This window comes from Brachycentrus maculatus, unplaced genomic scaffold (genome assembly GCF_059751285.1).
Source record: "Brachycentrus maculatus isolate JH-2025_06_01 unplaced genomic scaffold, ASM5975128v1 h1tg000253l, whole genome shotgun sequence".
Classification (NCBI taxonomy): domain Eukaryota; kingdom Metazoa; phylum Arthropoda; class Insecta; order Trichoptera; family Brachycentridae; genus Brachycentrus; species Brachycentrus maculatus.
This window is the reverse complement of record NW_028281004.1, coordinates 325,802-345,464: the sequence shown is the minus strand read 5'-3', so window position 1 is coordinate 345,464 and position 19,663 is coordinate 325,802. Positions and strand designations below refer to the sequence as shown.

General features: G+C 34.9%; 3 protein-coding genes across 4 annotated transcripts in view; 2 read left to right on the top strand and 1 right to left on the bottom strand.

Moving 5' to 3' along the window:
- The window catches only part of LOC148306101 (coactosin-like protein), a 42,203-nt gene extending 30,037 nt beyond the window's left edge, over positions 1-12,166 (bottom strand). The window contains exon 1 of the mRNA XM_088265609.1: positions 11,878-12,166. Within this exon, the coding sequence (XP_088121735.1) occupies positions 11,878-11,931 (54 nt within the window). The 5' untranslated portion in view covers positions 11,932-12,166. The remainder of the gene's footprint in view (positions 1-11,877) is intronic.
- On the top strand, positions 12,150-15,318 carry Tcs5 (TP53 regulating kinase). Of its 2 annotated transcripts, none has more exons than XM_088265608.1 (2): positions 12,150-12,268; positions 14,513-15,318. In XM_088265608.1, exon 2 carries the CDS (start codon positions 14,521-14,523, stop codon positions 15,250-15,252), a length of 732 nt encoding a protein of 243 aa, XP_088121734.1. In that variant the 5' UTR covers positions 12,150-12,268; positions 14,513-14,520; the 3' UTR covers positions 15,253-15,318. The 2 variants fall into 2 exon arrangements, with proteins under 2 accessions (XP_088121734.1, XP_088121733.1); XM_088265607.1 differs by lacking the exon at positions 12,150-12,268 and adding an exon at positions 12,870-12,990 and having other exon boundaries at positions 14,513-15,317.
- A 602-nt stretch (positions 15,319-15,920) lies between these two features.
- LOC148306099 (gastrulation defective protein 1 homolog) lies at positions 15,921-18,193 on the top strand. The gene has a single exon (XM_088265590.1). It carries the CDS (start codon positions 16,167-16,169, stop codon positions 18,132-18,134), a length of 1,968 nt encoding a protein of 655 aa, XP_088121716.1. The 5' UTR covers positions 15,921-16,166; the 3' UTR covers positions 18,135-18,193.
- The last annotated feature ends 1,470 nt before the right edge of the window (positions 18,194-19,663 follow it).

The following is a 19,663-nucleotide window of genomic DNA, read 5'->3' as shown; positions in this document are numbered from 1 at the left end:
ATTTTATCAATATATAGAGGACGACCGAGGAAAACTTGGCACAATCAGGTATGTCAAATACTTGAAAGCGGCCGGGTCAGGAGTCGTAATAATCGTCGGGTATGTATGAGGAGATGCATGAATGTAGAAGAGGCAAAGAATGTTTGCAAAGACAGAGTGGTGTGGCGTTCGATTCACTCTGCCTACCCCTGCGGGGAAGCGGCGTGATGGTTAGTTAGTTAGTTTATCAATATACATTCTAAAAGAAATCAAATTGTGCGCGGATATCCCCTAGCGCGGCCGTTCGCTTCTGAATTTGAATGTTCGAGATCTCAGCCTTGAGTATTATTTTCAGTGTTGATTTTTGGGTAACTAGTGTTCGTACACAATTCGACAATGCGTGACTCGTACCACCCCAACCAATAATCCCATACTGTAGAATAGACTGACATAAAACGAGGTAAATTTATACTAATTCTTATTTTGAGAAATAAAAATATTTTATTTTTTTAACCACTCACATTTTTATTAAAAACCAACTAGTTTCGGCAACAACCTGTTGCCCTCTTCAGGGTTTATTTTATGACTGTTTATTATGGTAATTTTATGTCATAAAATAAACCCTAAAGAGGGCAACAGGTTGTTGCCGAAGCTAGTTGGTTTTTAATAAAAATGTGAGTGGATAAAAAAACAGAGTCTTTTTTGACTGTTTATTATGATAATTTTATGTCATAAAATAAACCCTAAAGAGGGCAACAGGTTGTTGCCGAAGCTAGTTGGTTTTTAATAAAAATGTGAGTGGATAAAAAAACAGAGTCTTTTTTGACTGTTTATTATGATAATTTTATGTCATAAAATAAACCCTAAAGAGGGCAACAGGTTGTTGCCGAAGCTAGTTGGTTTTTAATAAAAATGTGAGTGGATAAAAAAACAGAGTCTTTTTTGACTGTTTATTATGATAATTTTATGTCATATAATAAACCCTAAAGAGGGCAACAGGTTGTTGCCGAAGCTAGTTGGTTTTTAATAAAAATGTGAGTGGATAAAAAAACAGAGTCTTTTTTGACTGTTTATTATGATAATTTTATGTCATAAAATAAACCCTAAAGAGGGCAACAGGTTGTTGCCGAAGCTAGTTGGTTTTTAATAAAAATGTGAGTGGATAAAAAAACAGAGTCTTTTTTTACTGTTTATTATGATTATTTTATGTCATAAAATAAACCCTAAAGAGGGCAACAGGTTGTTGCCGAAGCTAGTTGGTTTTTAATAAAAATGTGAGTGGATCAAAAAACAAAGTCTTTTTATTTCTCAAAATAATATATCACTGTGATCCACAAAGTTAATGCTTTCAATATTCAAAATATATTAATTCTGCGGTATTTCGGATGTCACGTATAAGGATAATGTGAATGTGACCAACATACCCTCAGCTTTCTGGCCAGCGAACGCAGAAAAGCACGCTGGCGGTCTCTGAGCGTCAGCCTCCGTCCTTTCTTCCTCAGCACAGAATACCGACGGAGCGCGATCACTAACCACTGCATTAACTGATTGATCATCTTAACTTCCTATGTAAGGATAACCTAATAGGCTGCAAGGACACGGACAATATGCTTTGAGACAAAGAAAGAGAAGAGGAAAAATGAGAAGGATAGATAGTATGAATCACTGGCAATACTAAAAACTCACTACAGCACTCCTAGATCTGATACAGAAGCATCAAGCCCTCCTGACAGACCACTCTTGCAAAGCAAATGGGGACAAATGGATCGAAAACGAAAGGAACATCAGCCACTAATACTGCACAATACAGAATCAAACAAATACAAGTCTAAAATCGAGTCTATCCGGTATTCTTTGATACCAAACCCAGAGCTAATCGTAAAACTGAGAACAAATGGATCCAAAACGAAAGCAGAAGCACCATCCATCGCCACTATACAATTGAGAATTAAAAAAATACAAGTCTGTCCCTCTATAGTCGAGTCTAGCCGGCGTCGTTCGATACCAAGCCACAAAACTAAGGAGAATTGGATCAGAAACGAGAGGAGAAGCAACAGCCACCACCACTGCACAGATGAGAATTGAACAGGTAACAAGTCTCTCCGTCTATAATCGAGTCTATCCGGCGTTATTCGATACCAAACCCAGATCTAATCGCAAAACTGAGAACAGATGATAGAAAACTAAAGGAGAACCATCAGCCACCACCACTGCACAATTGAGAATCAAACAAATACAAGTCTGTCCGTCTATAATCGAGTCTATCCGACGTTGTTCGATACCAAACCTAGATCTAATCGCAAAACTGAGAACAGATGATAGAAAAGTAAAGCTAACCGTAAAACTGAGGACAAATGGATAAAAAACTATAAGAGAAGCATCAGCCACCACCACAGCACAGATGAGAATCAAACAAATACAAGTCTGTCCGTCTATAATCGAGTCTATCCGACGTTGTTCGATACCAAACCTAGATCTAATCGCAAAACTGAGAACAGATGATAGAAAAGTAAAGCTAACCGTAAAACTGAGGACAAATGGATAAAAAACTATAAGAGAAGCATCAGCTACCACCACAGCACAGATGAGAATCAAACAAATACAAGTCTATCCGCCTATAATCGAGTCTATCCGGCGTTGTTCGATACCAAACCTAAAGCTAATCACTCGGCGATGCCACCCGCTATGCGACCGGTCTACACGCTATTCGGTGGTAAAATTTAGCAAATTTAGCCTGCCGATCGCGTTCGTGGCCGCACTCTCTTCTTGGAGTTATCAGAACGTAACCGGCGCGCGCACAGGCGAACACGAGAGGGGCCCAATATCGCGCGGCAGCGCACCCTGAAATTATGCGGACATACGAGAGCGCCGCAATTAAAAATCTCGGAAGAAAGTGCACGAAATCGGCCGCGGCGGATCATAACACGGACTTTCATGTACGATGTACGATAGAATGCTTTTAAAAATGAAACTATTCACGATCGAGCGATCTCGACTCATGGGCGCCCGGTGCAAATTCTGGTTTTGGGAGGTGCATCGCTGCAAGACCACATTTTATAAATTTGTATCTCCTAACACCAAGACGCTCGAACGCATATCAGTAGTAGCTTTTACAACTTTTGTCTGATTTAGAACGGAAACTAACTACAACACTTTGAGTGTGTTTAAATACTTGTTCAGAAAATCTAGATCATCTCCAATTACAGGAGTTATTTTCAAATACAACATTTTGAGTGTGTCCAAATACTTGTTCACAAAATCTGGATTATCTCCAATTACAGGAGTTATTTTCATATTATTTTTTTGACATCTCATCAAAGATGAAGAAGAATATGGAAGTCTGGGCTGGTTAAAGTGATCACTTTACACACGTGTAACATTCACCAATTCTACTCATTATTGACAACCCTCAAATTCTTGGAAGTTCTATATACTTATATGAACCAATTTAGAAACCTTGTTCTTGAATCACTAGAACTTCACTAGAGACATCTATTATTTTCATATTGTTTTTTGACATCTCATCAAAGAATAAAAATGATATTTTCTGGCGTTTCTCATGTGTGTGATTATAATCCAGGATTCGGACCTCACACACTAATGAAAGAGTTTCTGCTCAGTAAAAAGCTTCTTTTCATCTCACCAATAAATGTTTTAAAATTGGTTCATATATATAACTTCCAAAAATTTGAGTAGTGTGGTAGAATTGGTGAATGTTACACGTGTGTAAAGTGATCATTTAAGCCAGCCTATGACGGTCGTCAGCCCCATAAATGCCCAGACCTCCATATTCTTCTTCATCTTTGATGAGATGTCAAAAAATAATACGGAAACTAACTAGTCATTCAGCCAATGCAATTTAAAAGTATCTTACTGATAACATTTTATTTATTTATTTAAACTTTATGTACGGAAGAGAAATAAATACAAAGTAAAAATGAAGTAAAAAAGTGAAAATGGATAGATTTTACCACAAATTGACCGCCGAATCAATTAATGAAATGATAACTTTAAATGGATGACGATTTCGTATGGACTTCTCGTTAAAGCCGTACTTTTTAACGTATTCACAGAATACGCCCATTAGTGTATTATTTTCCACATTCAGGCGTTAGAATAATTGCCCTAATTTTCTTAAAATTTAAGTGCGATATTAAAATAAATTGCCTTTATACCACATAAATACATCCAAATTGGCCTATTTGAATAATGTAATAGATAGCGAATATAGAGAAAGCAAATATAAATACTACCATACATTCAAATAAAAAATATCATTTAATGCACATACCATATACTTATTTAAAAAATGCTATTTCGCCTTGTACTTAAAACTACCTTTGATTTCTCTAGCAATTATTTATTTTTCACTAATTAATTTCGTCCGCCTCCGTAGTGTAATGGTCAGCACTCTCGGCTACCGTTCTGGAGGTCCCGGGTTCGATTCCCAAGGGGGGTTAAATAAATATAAGTGATTTTTTTCACTGTAATATTTATTCAATATTACCCTGGACTGGTACCTGAAGCGGAGGGCTGATCACCTTTCCTTCATATGTAAACGGTCAAGATAACACTGCGTTGATATGACGCAGTGCCCTATGCACCATTGGGTGCGGATAAGGGTTTAATTAATTTGGTGGTCGTTTTGTGGTAATTAATATCTATCCATTTTTAATTATAATTTTACTTTTTAAATACCACTACTTCTTAAAATCCAGTATGACACGTTTAACTAACTAACTACCTTTAATTTCTGTAGCAATGATTTATTTTTCATTAATTGAGTCGCCAGGCACTTTGTGGTATCCATTTTTAATTTTAATTTTACTTGTTTAAATACCACTACTTCTTAAAATCTATTGTGACACGTGTTTCGATGCATTCCGCATCATTTTCAAACACCGTATGTCACAATAGATTTTAAGAAATAGTGGTATTTACCAAATAAAACGTAAATTAAAAATTATTTATTTTCGTCATGGTTTTTTTAAAGAAACGAATGTATGTATGTAGATCTGAGTGTAAAATAAGAAATGGGAAATTTTTGAAACAGGTAGATGATTTCCTACATTTGGGAAGTATGTTTTCTAAAGATGGAAAGATTGATTAAGATGTACAATAGAAAGGAATAAAATGAATGACATTTCGAAACTTGGCGAGGTCAGATCAGGAGTAGAAATAATCGGCGGGTACGTATGAGGAGATGCATGAATGTGGAAGAGGGAAATATTGTTTGCAAAGACAGATCGGCGTGGCGTTCTATTCTATCTGCCTTCCCCTGCGGGGAAGCGGCGTGATAATCAGTTAGACAGATATATAATTGCAGGGCTTATAACCTATCATGAGGCTGGTTAAAATACCCAAACTTGAAGTCTGGGCATTTATTTAACCAGCCTTTTTCATCGATTCTTCTTCGTCTATGTTGAGATGTAGACATCTTTAGACAATTACAAAAATCATCTTTAGACAAAAATTTTAGACAACATCTTTAGACAAAAACATCTTTAGAAAAAAACATCTTTAGACAAAATCTTGAGACAATTACAAAAAACATCTTTAGACAAAAGACAATTTTAGAAAATTTAGAAATAACTCCTAAAAGTTGAGAAAACCGGGGAAAATTGTGAACAAGGATTTAAACACACCCAAAACGTTGCAAATATGTATTTTTATATGTTTCGAATACCAGGAGTTCATGCCCCGCGAAGAGGTATGGTTTGCGAACAAAAGTTAAAGCTGCACTTGGGAGATATAAATACATATGTATATTTTTGGATAGGTCGACCGTGAAAGGTTGGCCGGACAAAGTGAGGGGAGAAACATACCTATACGAGGTATTTTTGGAACACAGCCAAAATGAAAAAGGAAATTGAGTGAACGATTATTGCTCTGTTTGGTGTGAGATGAATCAGATAAAAGTTCGTAAAAACGGTATGAGTTCGACCCTTATCACTATGTTGAATGTGGCTCAAAGTCGTGTTTATTAAGTCAACTCCAATGTCGAGTTTGGCTGGACAACACATCACTCACTCCTTTCAACAACGTCATATATCAAATATCGAAAATTTTCAGTTGTGCATGTTTTCGGAATGCTCAGAAAATGTACTATATCCCAGCCAAAGCGGCATATTTTCAACTTAATATTTACCTGCTACAGGGCAGAAAGTGTTGTTTTTGCATTTTGAAGAAAAGGTATTGTTTAATTTTTTTTAATATACTAAATATTTTTCAAATGGAGAAAAATCATTCAGGTTTTATCTAAAAAGATCTGTTGCGCAGTAAAAAGATCAATAAGTGGCTTTATATTTATTTTTAATACATTTTATTATATTCTTAAACTTTAAAAACGATCTCCTGAAAAATCACGTTTTTTGATATATGACGTTGTTGAAAGGAGTGAGCGACATGCACTTTATAATGCTCCGATAGAAAACTAATGTAAGAACTAATGTAAACCTTCTCCTCATCATTCATCGTTCACTTGGTGTAATACCACATCACTAATTCGTGACGTTCGGTTTCGGAATAATCATTCCATCATCAGGTCATTATTATTTTACATGTAAATAAAACTAATCTTTGTCTAGATAACCCTTTATAAACCTTGTACATAATAAGCAAGGTTAATAATAAATGCAACTCCCATCTAAAAAAAAATAAAAATAAAATCTAAAATAAAAAGTAGTAATCTAAAAAGTAGTAGAAGTTTTATAGCCGTTTCCCAAGTGTGTGTGTGTGGGTCTACTCTTTACGTTCAAGGTGACTATGATTTCATATACATCTTTAAAGAATAATTCAAGACAAAACACGAAAACACAGACAGAAGTAACGAATAGACTTTTATAATTAAAATGTAACATTGTTTTAAAATCACTATAAATATTTCATTATAACTTAATTATAATGTCTACCGGTTTCGAAGCTAACCGCTTCATTACCAAGACTGATTAATACTAAAACACTATCTACTTTATAATAATAATAATAATAATAAAACCCTTATCCGCACCCCAATGGTGCATAGGGCACTGTGTCTTATAAACGCAGTGTTATCATGATCGTTTTACACATGAAGGAAAAGCGATCAGACCTCCGCTTCAGGTACCAGTCCATGGTAATATTGAATAAACATTACAGTGAAAAAATAACTTATATTTATTTTTAACCCCCTTGGGAATCGAACCCGGGACCTCTAGAACGGTAGCCGAGCGTGCTGACCATTACACTACGGAGGCGGACATCTGCTTAGCAGAATTAAAAATATTTTGACGGCTAGGCAAAGGAGCTTGGGTAGATCTCAAGTGGCTTCATTTTTTTGTGTTGATTGGCAGTCACAGTCAAAAAGGGATCAGAGATGTTAAGTGATTGGAAACATATTTAAGAAAGGACTTTTAGAAAGGAGTCGTAATAATCGTCGGGTATTTATGAGGAGATGCATGAATGTAGAAGAGGCGAAGAATGTTAGCAAAGACAGAGTGGTATGGCGTTCGGTTCTCTCTGACTACTCCTGCGGATAAGCGGTGTGATGGTTAGTTAGACTTTTCGAAAAATTTTAGTATAGAAGTTTTAGTTGAATCTCTCTCGTGTAAAAAATGGTCACAATGACATGAAAGATTCTTAGCTTTCCAGCTTAAATATCAATGACAAATGACAAAGTCCAGCGTGTTCGGATTAAAATAACGAACGTCTTTCTTTTTTGACCGTAGGCGGGAGTCGAATCGAGTGTCGAGTGCAATATTACGAGGGCGTACATCCGGGCGACGTGCATCTCGACTCCCACTCAAAATTGGGCGTCTGGGAATGTATCACGGATGAAGAGATACGGCAGAACCTCGATCATCCGGACTAATTGAAGATGAAGATAGTCTGGATTAGAAAAAGACGGAAATCGGAGAAAATCATAAATAGACAAGTACGATTACAACATTTTGAGTGTGTCCAAATACTTGTTCACAAAATCTGGATTATCTCCATTTACAGGAGTTATTTTCATATTATTTTTTGACATCTCATCAAAGACGAAGAAGATATCATCTCACCAATAGATCGGCTGTCCAAACTCAAAACACAGTAAACATTTTTTTAGTACGTTTTTTTTGTTGCATTTTCGCACTAAGTAGATTCAACTTAATTCCAAAAATGCAAAAAAAACTTACTACAAAAAAATGTCCTTTACTGTGTTTACGTTTGGACAGCCGAGATGTCTTAGTGAAGTTCTAGTGATTCAAGAACAATGTTTCAAAATTGGTTCATATGTCGCTCACTCCTTTCAAGAACGTCATAAAACGTTTTTAAAGTTCAAAAATATAATACAATGTGTTCAAAATAACTGTCAAGCAACTTCTTGAACTTTTGACTGTGCAACAGATCTTTTTAGGTAAACCCTGAAGGTTTTTTCCCCATTTGAAAAATATTTAGTTTATTTGAAAAAAAAATTAAACAATACGTTTTCTTCAAAATGCAAAAACAACATTTTCTGCCCTTTAGCGGGTAAATATTAAGTTAAAAATATGCCTCTTTTGCTGGGATATAGTACATTTTATGGGCATTCCGAAAACACGCACAACTGAAAATTGACGATTTTTGATTTATGACGTTCTTGAAAGGAGTGAGCGATGTATTGAACTTCCAAGAATTTGAGTAGTGTGGTTGTCAATAATGGGTGGAATTGTATGTTACATGTGTGTAAAGTGATCACTTAAACCAGCCTATGACGGTCGTCAGCCCCGTAAATGCCCAGACATCCATATTCTTCTTCATCTTTGATGAGATGTCAAAAAATAATATAAATTTTCATTCAATTTATACATACAAATTTGTTTAGGTACCCGTATACTGTATTATAATAAAAATTACACACAACATTCACGTACGGCAGTAAAACGTACTTGGTGCAAAAGCACGTGACCGAAGCCTCATAAAATGCGCAGCCTTGACCTTCATACTGCCCGTCCTTGAACGCGGCCGATGACTGTACCGTATACCGCAGTGCCCAGTGCACCAATGAAGACAAGAAAGTAAAGAGGAAGAAGGGGTAATGTTCAATCATATTTCTGTAAGCCGAAATCATTGACTAAGTAGGTACCTACCAGTAAACGTGCAACAAATCATAATATTTTGGATGTCAAAATTTTTGTTCACAAATCTAGGTTTGTCCGGTTATTTGTATTGATATCTCAACATAGATGAAGAAGAATATGGAAGTCTGGGAAAGTCCATTAAGCACCCAGACTTTCATATTCTTCTTCGTTGAAGCTAGAGTTATTGAGAGAAAAAATGTATCTTTACTTCAAAAATCGGAGTCTCTTATTTTTTTTGTGGAGCAAGCAAACTTATGACTGGCAGCTATAAAAACGCCAGTAAAGATTTAAAAAATTAAAACCCTTATCCGCACCCCAATGGTGCATAGGGCACTGCGTCATATAAACGCAGTGTTATCTTGATCGTTTACACATGAAGGAAAGGTGATCAGCCCTCCGCTTCAGGTACCAGTCCAGGGTAATATTAAATAAATACGACAGTGAAAAAATCACATATATTTATTTTTACTTCTGAACAGTCAAGATATCTTTAACATTACTTCTGACCAGCCAATATAACTTTAACATTACTTCTGACCAGCCAAGATAACTTTAAATTTGCTTCCGAAGAGCCAAGATAACTTTAACTTTTCTTCTTTAAATCGGATCTAGTCTAACGACGTTTTTGCAGAGCGTAGTATAAAATGCACGATCTATATTTGCGTACTAAAATCTAGACATGCATAATATGTACCATAAATAAATTTCACTTCTGCAATGTATGTAAAAGAAGTAACCAACTGCACGGTACCATTTCTAACTGTGTTAGTACCGTCCGAATTTACAGATGCGCTAAAAATCTCAATCGAATCCAGTCCGGCTAATTATAAAAATACATATGAATCAATTTTAATTGGTCTCATAAGTGGCGAATATAATCATGTGTGTTTGTGCAGGTATAATATAAACTTGTGTGATTATACGTACTTTCCAAATATGCAGCTGTGCACTTAATGTGGATTTAGATTCAGGTCAAAGTACCAGACAAAAGGATAGAATGATATTTTTTTTAAAAGAGAAATATTTGTGTTTTTATTATTAACACAAATATTTCAATTTCATACTATTTCTGTGAGCCTAAGCGGCTCATTATTAGAAATAGGTATCAAATTGTGGCAGAGTGGATTCGAACCGAGAAACTCTGATTTAAGAGTCCGCGACACTAACCACGGGACTACAACTCGACACTTGTACTACTTAAATACTAAAATTACAAGCCTAGTTAAAAAATTATAAATAGCATGATTTAAAAAATATATATATAATTTATACTTGAAGCACTAACTATGTGATTTTATAATTAAAATGTAACTTTGTTTCAAAATCACAATAAATATTTTATGATAACTTAATTGTAATGTCTACCGGTTTCGAAGCTACCCGCTTCTTTATCAAGACGGCTAGCTTCGAAACCGGTAGACATTATAGTTAATATATTAAGTTATAATAAAATATTTATGGTGCTTTTAAAACAAAGTTACATTTTAATTATAAATATATATTTATTAGTTATCTAAGAAATTTATCCTAAGGATTTATAGCATATTCAGTTTACATATATTAAAAATGATGATATACATATATTATTAATATATATATATATATATATATATATATATATATATATATATATATATATATATATATATATATATATATATATATATATATATATATATATGTATATATATATATAAATATATATATATATATATATATATATATATATATATATATATATATATATATATATATATATATATATATATATATATATATATATATATATATATATATATATATGACGATTTGGATTAGACACGCGTTGGCACACTTAAATCGTTGAATTATTTTTAAAGTGCAAAAAAAATGACCGTGACCGAAAAACATTGACAATGAATGAATGAAAGTGGATATTAATGGACACCTAATGGCTGATCCCAATTTGGTATTTCGACTTGACAGCCTTTTTTGGTAAGTTCTATGCTACATTAAGCATCCCAGTTCATAAATCATGTATTTGAACATACGAAATAAATAATCAGTTTTCCATACTCAAGCGATTCCAATGAGTCTTCTTCATTGTTTAAAAAAATATATTTATTAGATTTTGATAAGGTATTTCAGCCTTTTTAGTAGTCCTATCCTAAATTAAGTATCCCAATTCGTAAATGATGTATTTGATAATATACTCGTAAAATAAATTTATCAGTTTTCCAGACTCAAGCGATACCAACGAGTTTTACTTCACATTGTTTTAAAAAATATATTCATTAGTTTTTGATAAGGTATTTCCATGTTATGGATTTGGACGCATAAAACAATAAAACAACTTCGTAATTTCAAAACATCGTAATCGATTGGATACAAAATACAAAACATTTATTGCATGTTGATAAAACTTTCGTTGGAGGTACGTAAAAATATTATTGTCACACAATTTCAATGGAAAACAATTAAGATTCTCACTGGAATCCAGTCCGATGTTTATTTCATGAGAAACTGGTATCGTATATGAGTTCCGTTATTCCTTTTAACTTGAAAAAAGATTTTTTTACTTTCAAAATGCACATGCCATAAGAGTATCCGCGACAACGCCTAAAAGAAAAAAATATTCGAAACAGCGAACAATAATGCATCGAAAGGAAACTTAAAATATCCTACTTTCTGTGATTCAAAAGCTCGTTATATGAATGAAGCTTTACTTTTTTTAAATGTCGAAACCTACGCGGGCGCAGGAAAACGGAGAGATATTTAAAATGTACGCGATAACTGGGTTTTTTTATGGGAATATTGACGTGTCGGGAGAGTCCATTACCTTTTTGGGTCCATTCTGCACGATGGTCTCGTATTCCAATCCCTCCACGGACATTTTACTGTATTTGATTCACTGGCTCGGCACAATATCTCACACGGGTCGCGAACGTTTAACTATTATCTGTATGCAGAAAAAAGCGCCGGCGTGTCGACTAATGGCACGGAACGGTAAATTAACGAAAGGCGACGTTCCCCGCGGTCAACAGTCTGAATCTGCAAATACCGAACGAGGAGACGTTTTTTGTTGCTGCCGGCGCGAGTATATACCTCTATCGTCTCTCTCTGGAATGAGCGATGAACGCGAAACGTGAATGGTGAACGCCCGCTTCGCCTGTCAGCCGCTAGAACCCCGCTTGCATTTTGTTTACTTTTGCTATGTTGCCAGATATTCGGTAATTAATCCCTAACTTAAATAATTTGTCCGTCTCTGTAGTGTTATGGTAAGCGCGTTTGGCTAACATGCTAGATATCCCAGGTTCGATTTAAAGGGAGTAAAATGAAATTAAAGTGATTTTCGATCTCACATTCATTTCATTTTACCCTTGACTCTCCGTAGTGTTGTGGTAAGCGGGTTCAGCTACCATCCTAGAAAGCCCAGGTTCGATTCCCAAAGGAATAAAAATAAATCTGGTGTTGAATTCGTTTCATGATTTAATTGTAATTTTGATGAATTTGGAATTTTGGCTGACGATGGTGCTCTCAGTTGAGATTTTTTTAAATTATACCATGTAGCTTTCTTCAGCTACTGCTCCAGTGACCACACCTATTATCTTTGATAAAAAATACTCTGAGCTCAGCAATGCATTTTATTTATTTACCGGTAAACGAATTGTTTGAAATTTTATTTTTCTTTTTAATTCAATCACATATTTATACAACAGTTTTATTAGAGCGCTCTCAATGCAGTATTTGATGAAAATAGTGCTGTAAAAATTATCCCAAATTATTTATTAAACAATTTCCCCAAATCTAAGTAAATCTTTAACGCATGGTAACATTTCACTACAAGTTCACTGTCACATTCGCGTCTCTCGCTTGTCTCTATTTTCACTTTTATTATAAATATTATATGCAAAATAAAAAAATAACATTGCTTTAAAAGACCAAAATTAAGGTAATTATAATATTTTTTTTACAGTTTTCTTCGTAAATACGGTAACTTATTGTGTGTGTTAATGTCAAATATCGTTACCCTTCACTTTAAGGTTATGTTGATTTACTGAACAACATATCAATTAAATATTGTCAGCTACGCGGTAGAAGTAACTTCGTTTTCGCATAAAGTTTTTTTTCTTATTCAAACAATATTATGACTTAAATACTAAATATTCGATTCTGAAAATCATTTGATCCATTATAACTGGTGACATATCGTAGTCATACAGGAGAAAGTGACCAAGTGCATTGTTTTACAAATACGTGATCATTGACAATTTGATATCTTACTAGCTTAATATTGCCCTGGAAAAATCCGAAATGATTTTGAACTCGGAAGTATAGTACATTGACTTGTTAAAAATGACTAACTGCATTGATGTATATTTTCTTGCCAAGCAAAAGTGACTTAAATGGCCCTCCTGAGCATTTTACGTTTTGGTAGTTGGTCATTTTCTCTTGTACGACTACGATATTGACAATCGAGATCACTCTGCATTAGAGTAATGCAGTGCCCTATAAACTATTGTATAGTGGAATCCTCGTTTCAATTTGTCGGGTGGGGCCGGCAATAGTGCCATCTTCAGATTGGGGATCCCACAAAAATGTGTATCAAAGCACTTCGGCTGTCCAAATTTAAAACACAGTAAGGGACATTTTTTTGTAGAAGGTTTTTTTTTGCATTTATGGACTAAGTAGACTCTACTAGGTCCTATGGTGCCGATTTTTAATCAAATGCTATCATGAGTGTAAGACAACTCAAAAAAATACTTCTCGCGGAAATGCATAAATGTGGTGTGCGTGAAAAAATAATTTACAGAAAAATACATGCTCCGACAATGTTAAAATGTGTAATGTATTAAAAATTAAAATGTCACCTGTATTTGGCCAGGGAAGTTACATATTTCTACTACCCCAAATTGTAAATGTTGCACCACTTACTATACAACTAGATGTAAATAATATTAATTATTAATTAAATAATAATAATAATAATAAAAACATTATTTATTGATTCGGCATTAACTTTGTGGAATGACATGATTATTTTATTAAAATTAAACACTTGAATATACCACTTTAATGAGTTTTATTTTTATTTACGACTTGTTTCGAAAACGACAGATGTTTTCATCTTCTGGTACAAATTAAAACTAACGAACAAAAATATATTTAGGTGTATATATAGGTTAAAAAATATAGGGAGGGGGGTTAAGGAACAAGACTTTTTGTAAAAGGAAACATTGATAATAATGGTGACGTATTTTGAAACAGTATATTATTAACCCTATAGTTATTATACAGACCTGAATGATGGAAGTTTAACTTCTGAAACATGTAGTCTATAATAAAACTCAAGTGGTTAAAAACGAAGTGTTTTCTTTAATCATTGTAACATGTCTTACCACAAAGTTAATGCCGAAACAATAAATAAAATATATATATGTATACTAGATAACTTATTTTGTTGTTGGTTCTAGGTTCTACAATGCCTACTCTAGAAGAGCAGGGTTTTAAGTTATTCAAGCAAGGAGCTGAGGGAAAACTGTACTCCGGGACTTATTTGGACAGACCTACTATTGTAAAAGAGAGATTTCCTAAATCGTATCGTCATCCAGACCTCGACGTTTCATTAACTAAAGAAAGAATAAAGGCGGAAGCGAGAGCAATCGTGAGATGCAAATCTGCCGGAATACGCGCTCCATCATTATATCTAGTAGACTTTGAACGGAGATGTATATTTATGGAGCATATAACCAACAGCATAACAGTGAAAGAATACATAGGCAAACTTACTGAGAAAACAGATGACCAAGCCAAAAGTGAATCGAACAATGTGAAAATTGAAAAACTGATAAACAAGATTGGAACGATATTAGCCACTATGCATAAGAACAACATAATCCACGGAGATTTGACAACATCGAATATGTTGCTTGTGCCGTCTGATAGGAAAACCGATGCTGATGATAATTTTAGCAGCGCTCATGTCGTTATGATTGATTTCGGTTTGTCTCATGTCGATTCCGGAGCGGAGGACAAGGGAGTGGATTTGTACGTACTAGAAAGAGCTCTCACTAGCACGCATAGCATTTGCCCGCACCTTTTTATGAGTATTCTAGATGTGTATAGAAAGCAAGATAAAGCTGGGTCTAAAGAGGTCTTGGAGAAGTATGAAGAAATTAGGGCAAGGGGGCGCAAACGAACTATGATCGGATGATTTTATGATGATGCTATTTATGTAATATTAAAATAAAAAGTGTTACTCTTATTAAAACAAGTTTGTTTTCTTTATCATATTCATCACTTTGTCCAGAATATTTGAGTAGATTTGATCAGAAAAATCAAATATAAAACAAATCTCAAAAGATTATACTAGAATTGATGAATTTGTTGAATTTAGTAACTTTGACCCAATTTTTACAATACCATACATTTTTTTAGTTGAAATTAGGAATATTTATTATTATTATTTGGGGGTGATAATTTTTTTTTGTCAATTTTTTTACGACTAATAAATAGTTTATAACTATTTTTCCACAGTTGAAATGTTTTTTATACATGATTCATAATTATTTTTCTACGGATTATTTATTGCAATATGTTTTATGAGCTCTGAGACTAGCTAGCTGCCACTCAAAAATATCTGAATTATACTAAATAAAATCAAACTAAAGATTTTTCTAAAATTATTTTTCTAAATTTGTTTTTTTTGGATAGTTACCGTATTGTATTACTAATTGAGGTATAGATAAATATAAAATGAAACCCGTTGATAGCTAAATTGTTAGCAGGAACAAAAAAAAAATCATCTTAAGTAGGTAGATACGTTTTTGAAATCGATATATTTTCTATTACATATTTATTTTTCTACAAAAAATTGGGAATGCGTAAATAGCGGATGACAACACTGAAGTAAACTGTCAAGCGTATATAATCATTGGTCAAACGATTGAACTTATTGGTGACTTATTGTTATGCAAAAACATTGCTAAATTTATTTATCAGAACAAAATTAATAATATGTTACATTATTATTAAAGTAGACGTGAAAGTGACTGATGATAATATTGTTTTGAGGTTATGTTACAAATCGTGAATTTGTAAACAAACGTCGAATATACACTACACAAAATGAATAAGAAAAAAATAATTTCGTTCGGAAAAATAGCACTGCCAGTAGCGTCCACAAATAGTAATTCTAACGAAGATGGTGGCGTCCAAGGGTTCGGAACATTTGGAAAACAAAATTTAGACAAAGATGACGACGTCAGAAACATCGCGCAAGACTTGGAAAAGCAACACATGGAAACGGTTATGGGGATACAGGGTTTTGGTAAAAAAGCCAAAACGTACGATGTAGAAAAAATGATGGAGCAAGTGAAGAAAACTGCTCGGGACGTCACACCAAAAACTGTAGCGAAAGAAAAGGAACCGTCGGAAAGTGAAGACAGTGATGACGATGTTATAGGACCTCCGTTACCTCCTGAAATGCTAGCCGCTGCGTCGCAAGCAGACGCCGTTCCACAAGAGTCAGCTGAGACTAAAAACTCTAAAAAAGTCACAGAGGATGATGACGATAGTTATAATGAATTGAGTGACTCGGATGAAGAAGAGGACGGACAGTTAGTAAACAAGATTCCTTCAAGTCACGAGGTGAAGATGGAACACGGAACTAAAGCTGTAGTCGCAGTGGCAGCCGATCCCTCAGGGGCGAGGCTTTCCACAGGATCAGTCGACTACGAAGTCTGTTTTTGGGACTTTGCCGGAATGGACATGTCAATGAGGTCATTTCGCACACTGCGCCCGTGTGAAAACCACCCTATCAAATGTCTCCAGTACTCCGCTACCGGCGATACCATCCTCGTGGTCAGCGGCACCGCCCAAGCTAAAGTTCTCGACCGAGACGGGTTTGAAAAGATCGAATGCGTCAAGGGCGATCAATACATCACCGATATGGCGAAGACTAGCGGACACACTGCCGCCCTGAACAGCGGCTGCTGGCATCCGTACACAAGAGAAGAGTTCATGACCACCGCTAACGATGGAACACTGCGATTATGGGACGTCGAAAACCCCAGGCAACAAAAGTCAGTCATAAAACCCAGAGCTCAAGGAGGAGTCAAAACCAATCCGTACGCGTGCGCTTATTCCAGAGACGGCAACACCGTGGCCGGGGCATGCTACGACGGCTCGATTCAAATGTGGGATCATCGTAAGAACTTTGTCAACACCTGCTTGGTTTTACGAGGGGCGCATGAAAAGCAAACGGAAATTTCATCGCTGAGCTATTCCTACCTCGGCCATAACATCTGCACGAGAGCTTGCGACGATACTTTAAAACTCTGGGATCTGAGAGCTTTTAAAAAACCCGTTCATGTTATGGGCGATCTGTTTTCTAGGTACGACACGACAGACTGCATGTTCAGTCCGGACGACTCCATGATAATAACCGGAGAGTCTTTAAAGAGAGGCCAAGAAGCCGGTCGTGTTTTATTTTACGAAACGGCGACTTTCAATCTGGTATCCAGTATAGACGTTACCGATTCTCACGTAATAAAAACTGTCTGGCATCCGAAGTTGAATCAAATATTTGTCGGTTGTGGAAACGGAACTGTTAACTGTTTCTACGACCAGAAGCGAAGTATCCGAGGAGCGAAGCTATGCGTGGTGAAGACGCATCGGAAGAGAGGGTCTACCGAAGTGATAAGCGCCACGCAGGTCATAACACCCCACGCTCTGCCGCTGTTTAGGCAAGACAGAATAAAAACTAACAAAAAGCGAATGGAAAAAGATAGATTGGACCCGTTGAAATCTAAACGACCCGATCTTCCCATCACATCCGGGCAAGGGGGCAGAGTGGCCTCTTCCGGAGGGACTCTAAGCTCTTACGTGATTAGAAATCTCGGTTTGAGCAAGCGAGTTAATGATGAACAAGATCCGAGGGAAGCCATTCTGAAGTACGCCAAAGATGCTGAAGAAAATCCCTTTTGGATCGCCCCCGCGTATTCTAAAACTCAACCCAAACCGATATTTCAGGAAACAGAACACACAAATAATTCGGATGATGAAGCTTCTAGTTCTAAGAAGAAAAAACTTTAGCTATTTATTATTACAAGTTGATGTAATGCTTATTATTTTAAAAATAAATATACATTTAATTTTCATTTGAGTTTTTTTTCACCGCAGTTAATTTTTTATCATTTATTGTTTAGAATCCAAAGAATAAACATTAAGTCATTATTATTAATACATTTCAGACGGGTATTTTTTACACCTGCGGACCGCTGGCGATGGGGTTTGATAATTCTTCTCCTTCTAGTCTGTCTTCTGACATTCAGTTCATGTTCATTCCAGTATCGCCTTCATTGTCGTCCCCACCTCACGATATCCTCCGTCTTACGCATGCTCCGGATGTCCGTATTTATTACTCGGTCTCGCAATGTGTTTCCAGTTGTGGATCGGAGAGTCTTCATCTCGGAGGTTCCAAGTCGAGATTTTGTTTTGGAAGTATCTGCTCTTGCCTCAATGGTTTGATAATTGTGTACATATCGCTCACTCCTTTCAAGAACGTCATAAATCAAAAATCATCAATTTTCAGTTGTGCATGTTTTCGAAATGCCCAGAAGATGTACTATATCCCAGCAAAAGAGGCATATTTTTAACTTAATATTTACCCGCTACAGGGCAGAAAATGTTTTTGCTTTTTGAAGAAAAGGTATTGTTTAATTATTTTTTTAAATATACTAAATATTTTTCAAATGGAAAAGAAACCTTCAGGTTTTACCTAAAATGATCTGGTGCACAGTAAAAAGTTAAATAAGTGGCTTGATATTTATTTTTAACACATTATTTTATATTTTTAAACTTTAAAAACGTTATGAAAAATCAAGTTTTTTGATTTATGACGCTCTTGACAGGATTGAGTGATATGTATATTTAAGACATTAACAAAGAGGTTGATATATAATAATCATAAAAACATTGGATAGTTCCTTTTTTTCTGACTTTGAAATGAGGCCGGTGCAGTAGGTTAAAAACTCTTTCCTTTCTTAAGCATCAATCGAACGGGTAGAAATAACTTTCCCATTTGAAGTGTTTTAATAGTCTCACAACCCTATCACAAAATGCAAGTCCAAGTATATTGTCAGGGGACTGTGGCTTTTAAATGTGTTAACTGTGTGAAGGGATGCTGATATATATATTTTTTAATATGTACAAATTTTTACTTGACGGGTATAAATGTCATAAAGTGTATACAAGTTTTTATCATCCCTAGTAGATAAGCTATTTTGAACTTTATAAACAGTCATTTTGCAATGTTAATACATTTTCAAAACTACATCTCTAGGCCTACAAGAAATCACTGTAATACTTGAACTTTTACTTATAACAACACTATATTTTTTTAGTACCTAACTTATACATACAACAATTCTATATATTTTTTTGTAACATATACTTATAACAACTTTTATTTTTTTGAAACTTATGCTTATGACAATTCTATATATTTTTTGTAACTTATACTTATAACAACTTAATATGTTTTTGTAACTTTTACTTGTAAAAGTCGTCTGGGCGTTTGTGTGAATAAATAAATAAACCTCACGCGCAGGAAAAGTCACTTT

What these genes read in the sequence shown, in the direction of transcription:
- LOC148306099 (XM_088265590.1), top strand. Translation starts at nt 16,167, where the DNA reads ATGAATAAGAAAAAAATAATTTCGTTCGGAAAAATAGCACTGCCAGTA.
- Tcs5 (XM_088265608.1), top strand. Translation starts at nt 14,521, where the DNA reads ATGCCTACTCTAGAAGAGCAGGGTTTTAAGTTATTCAAGCAAGGAGCT.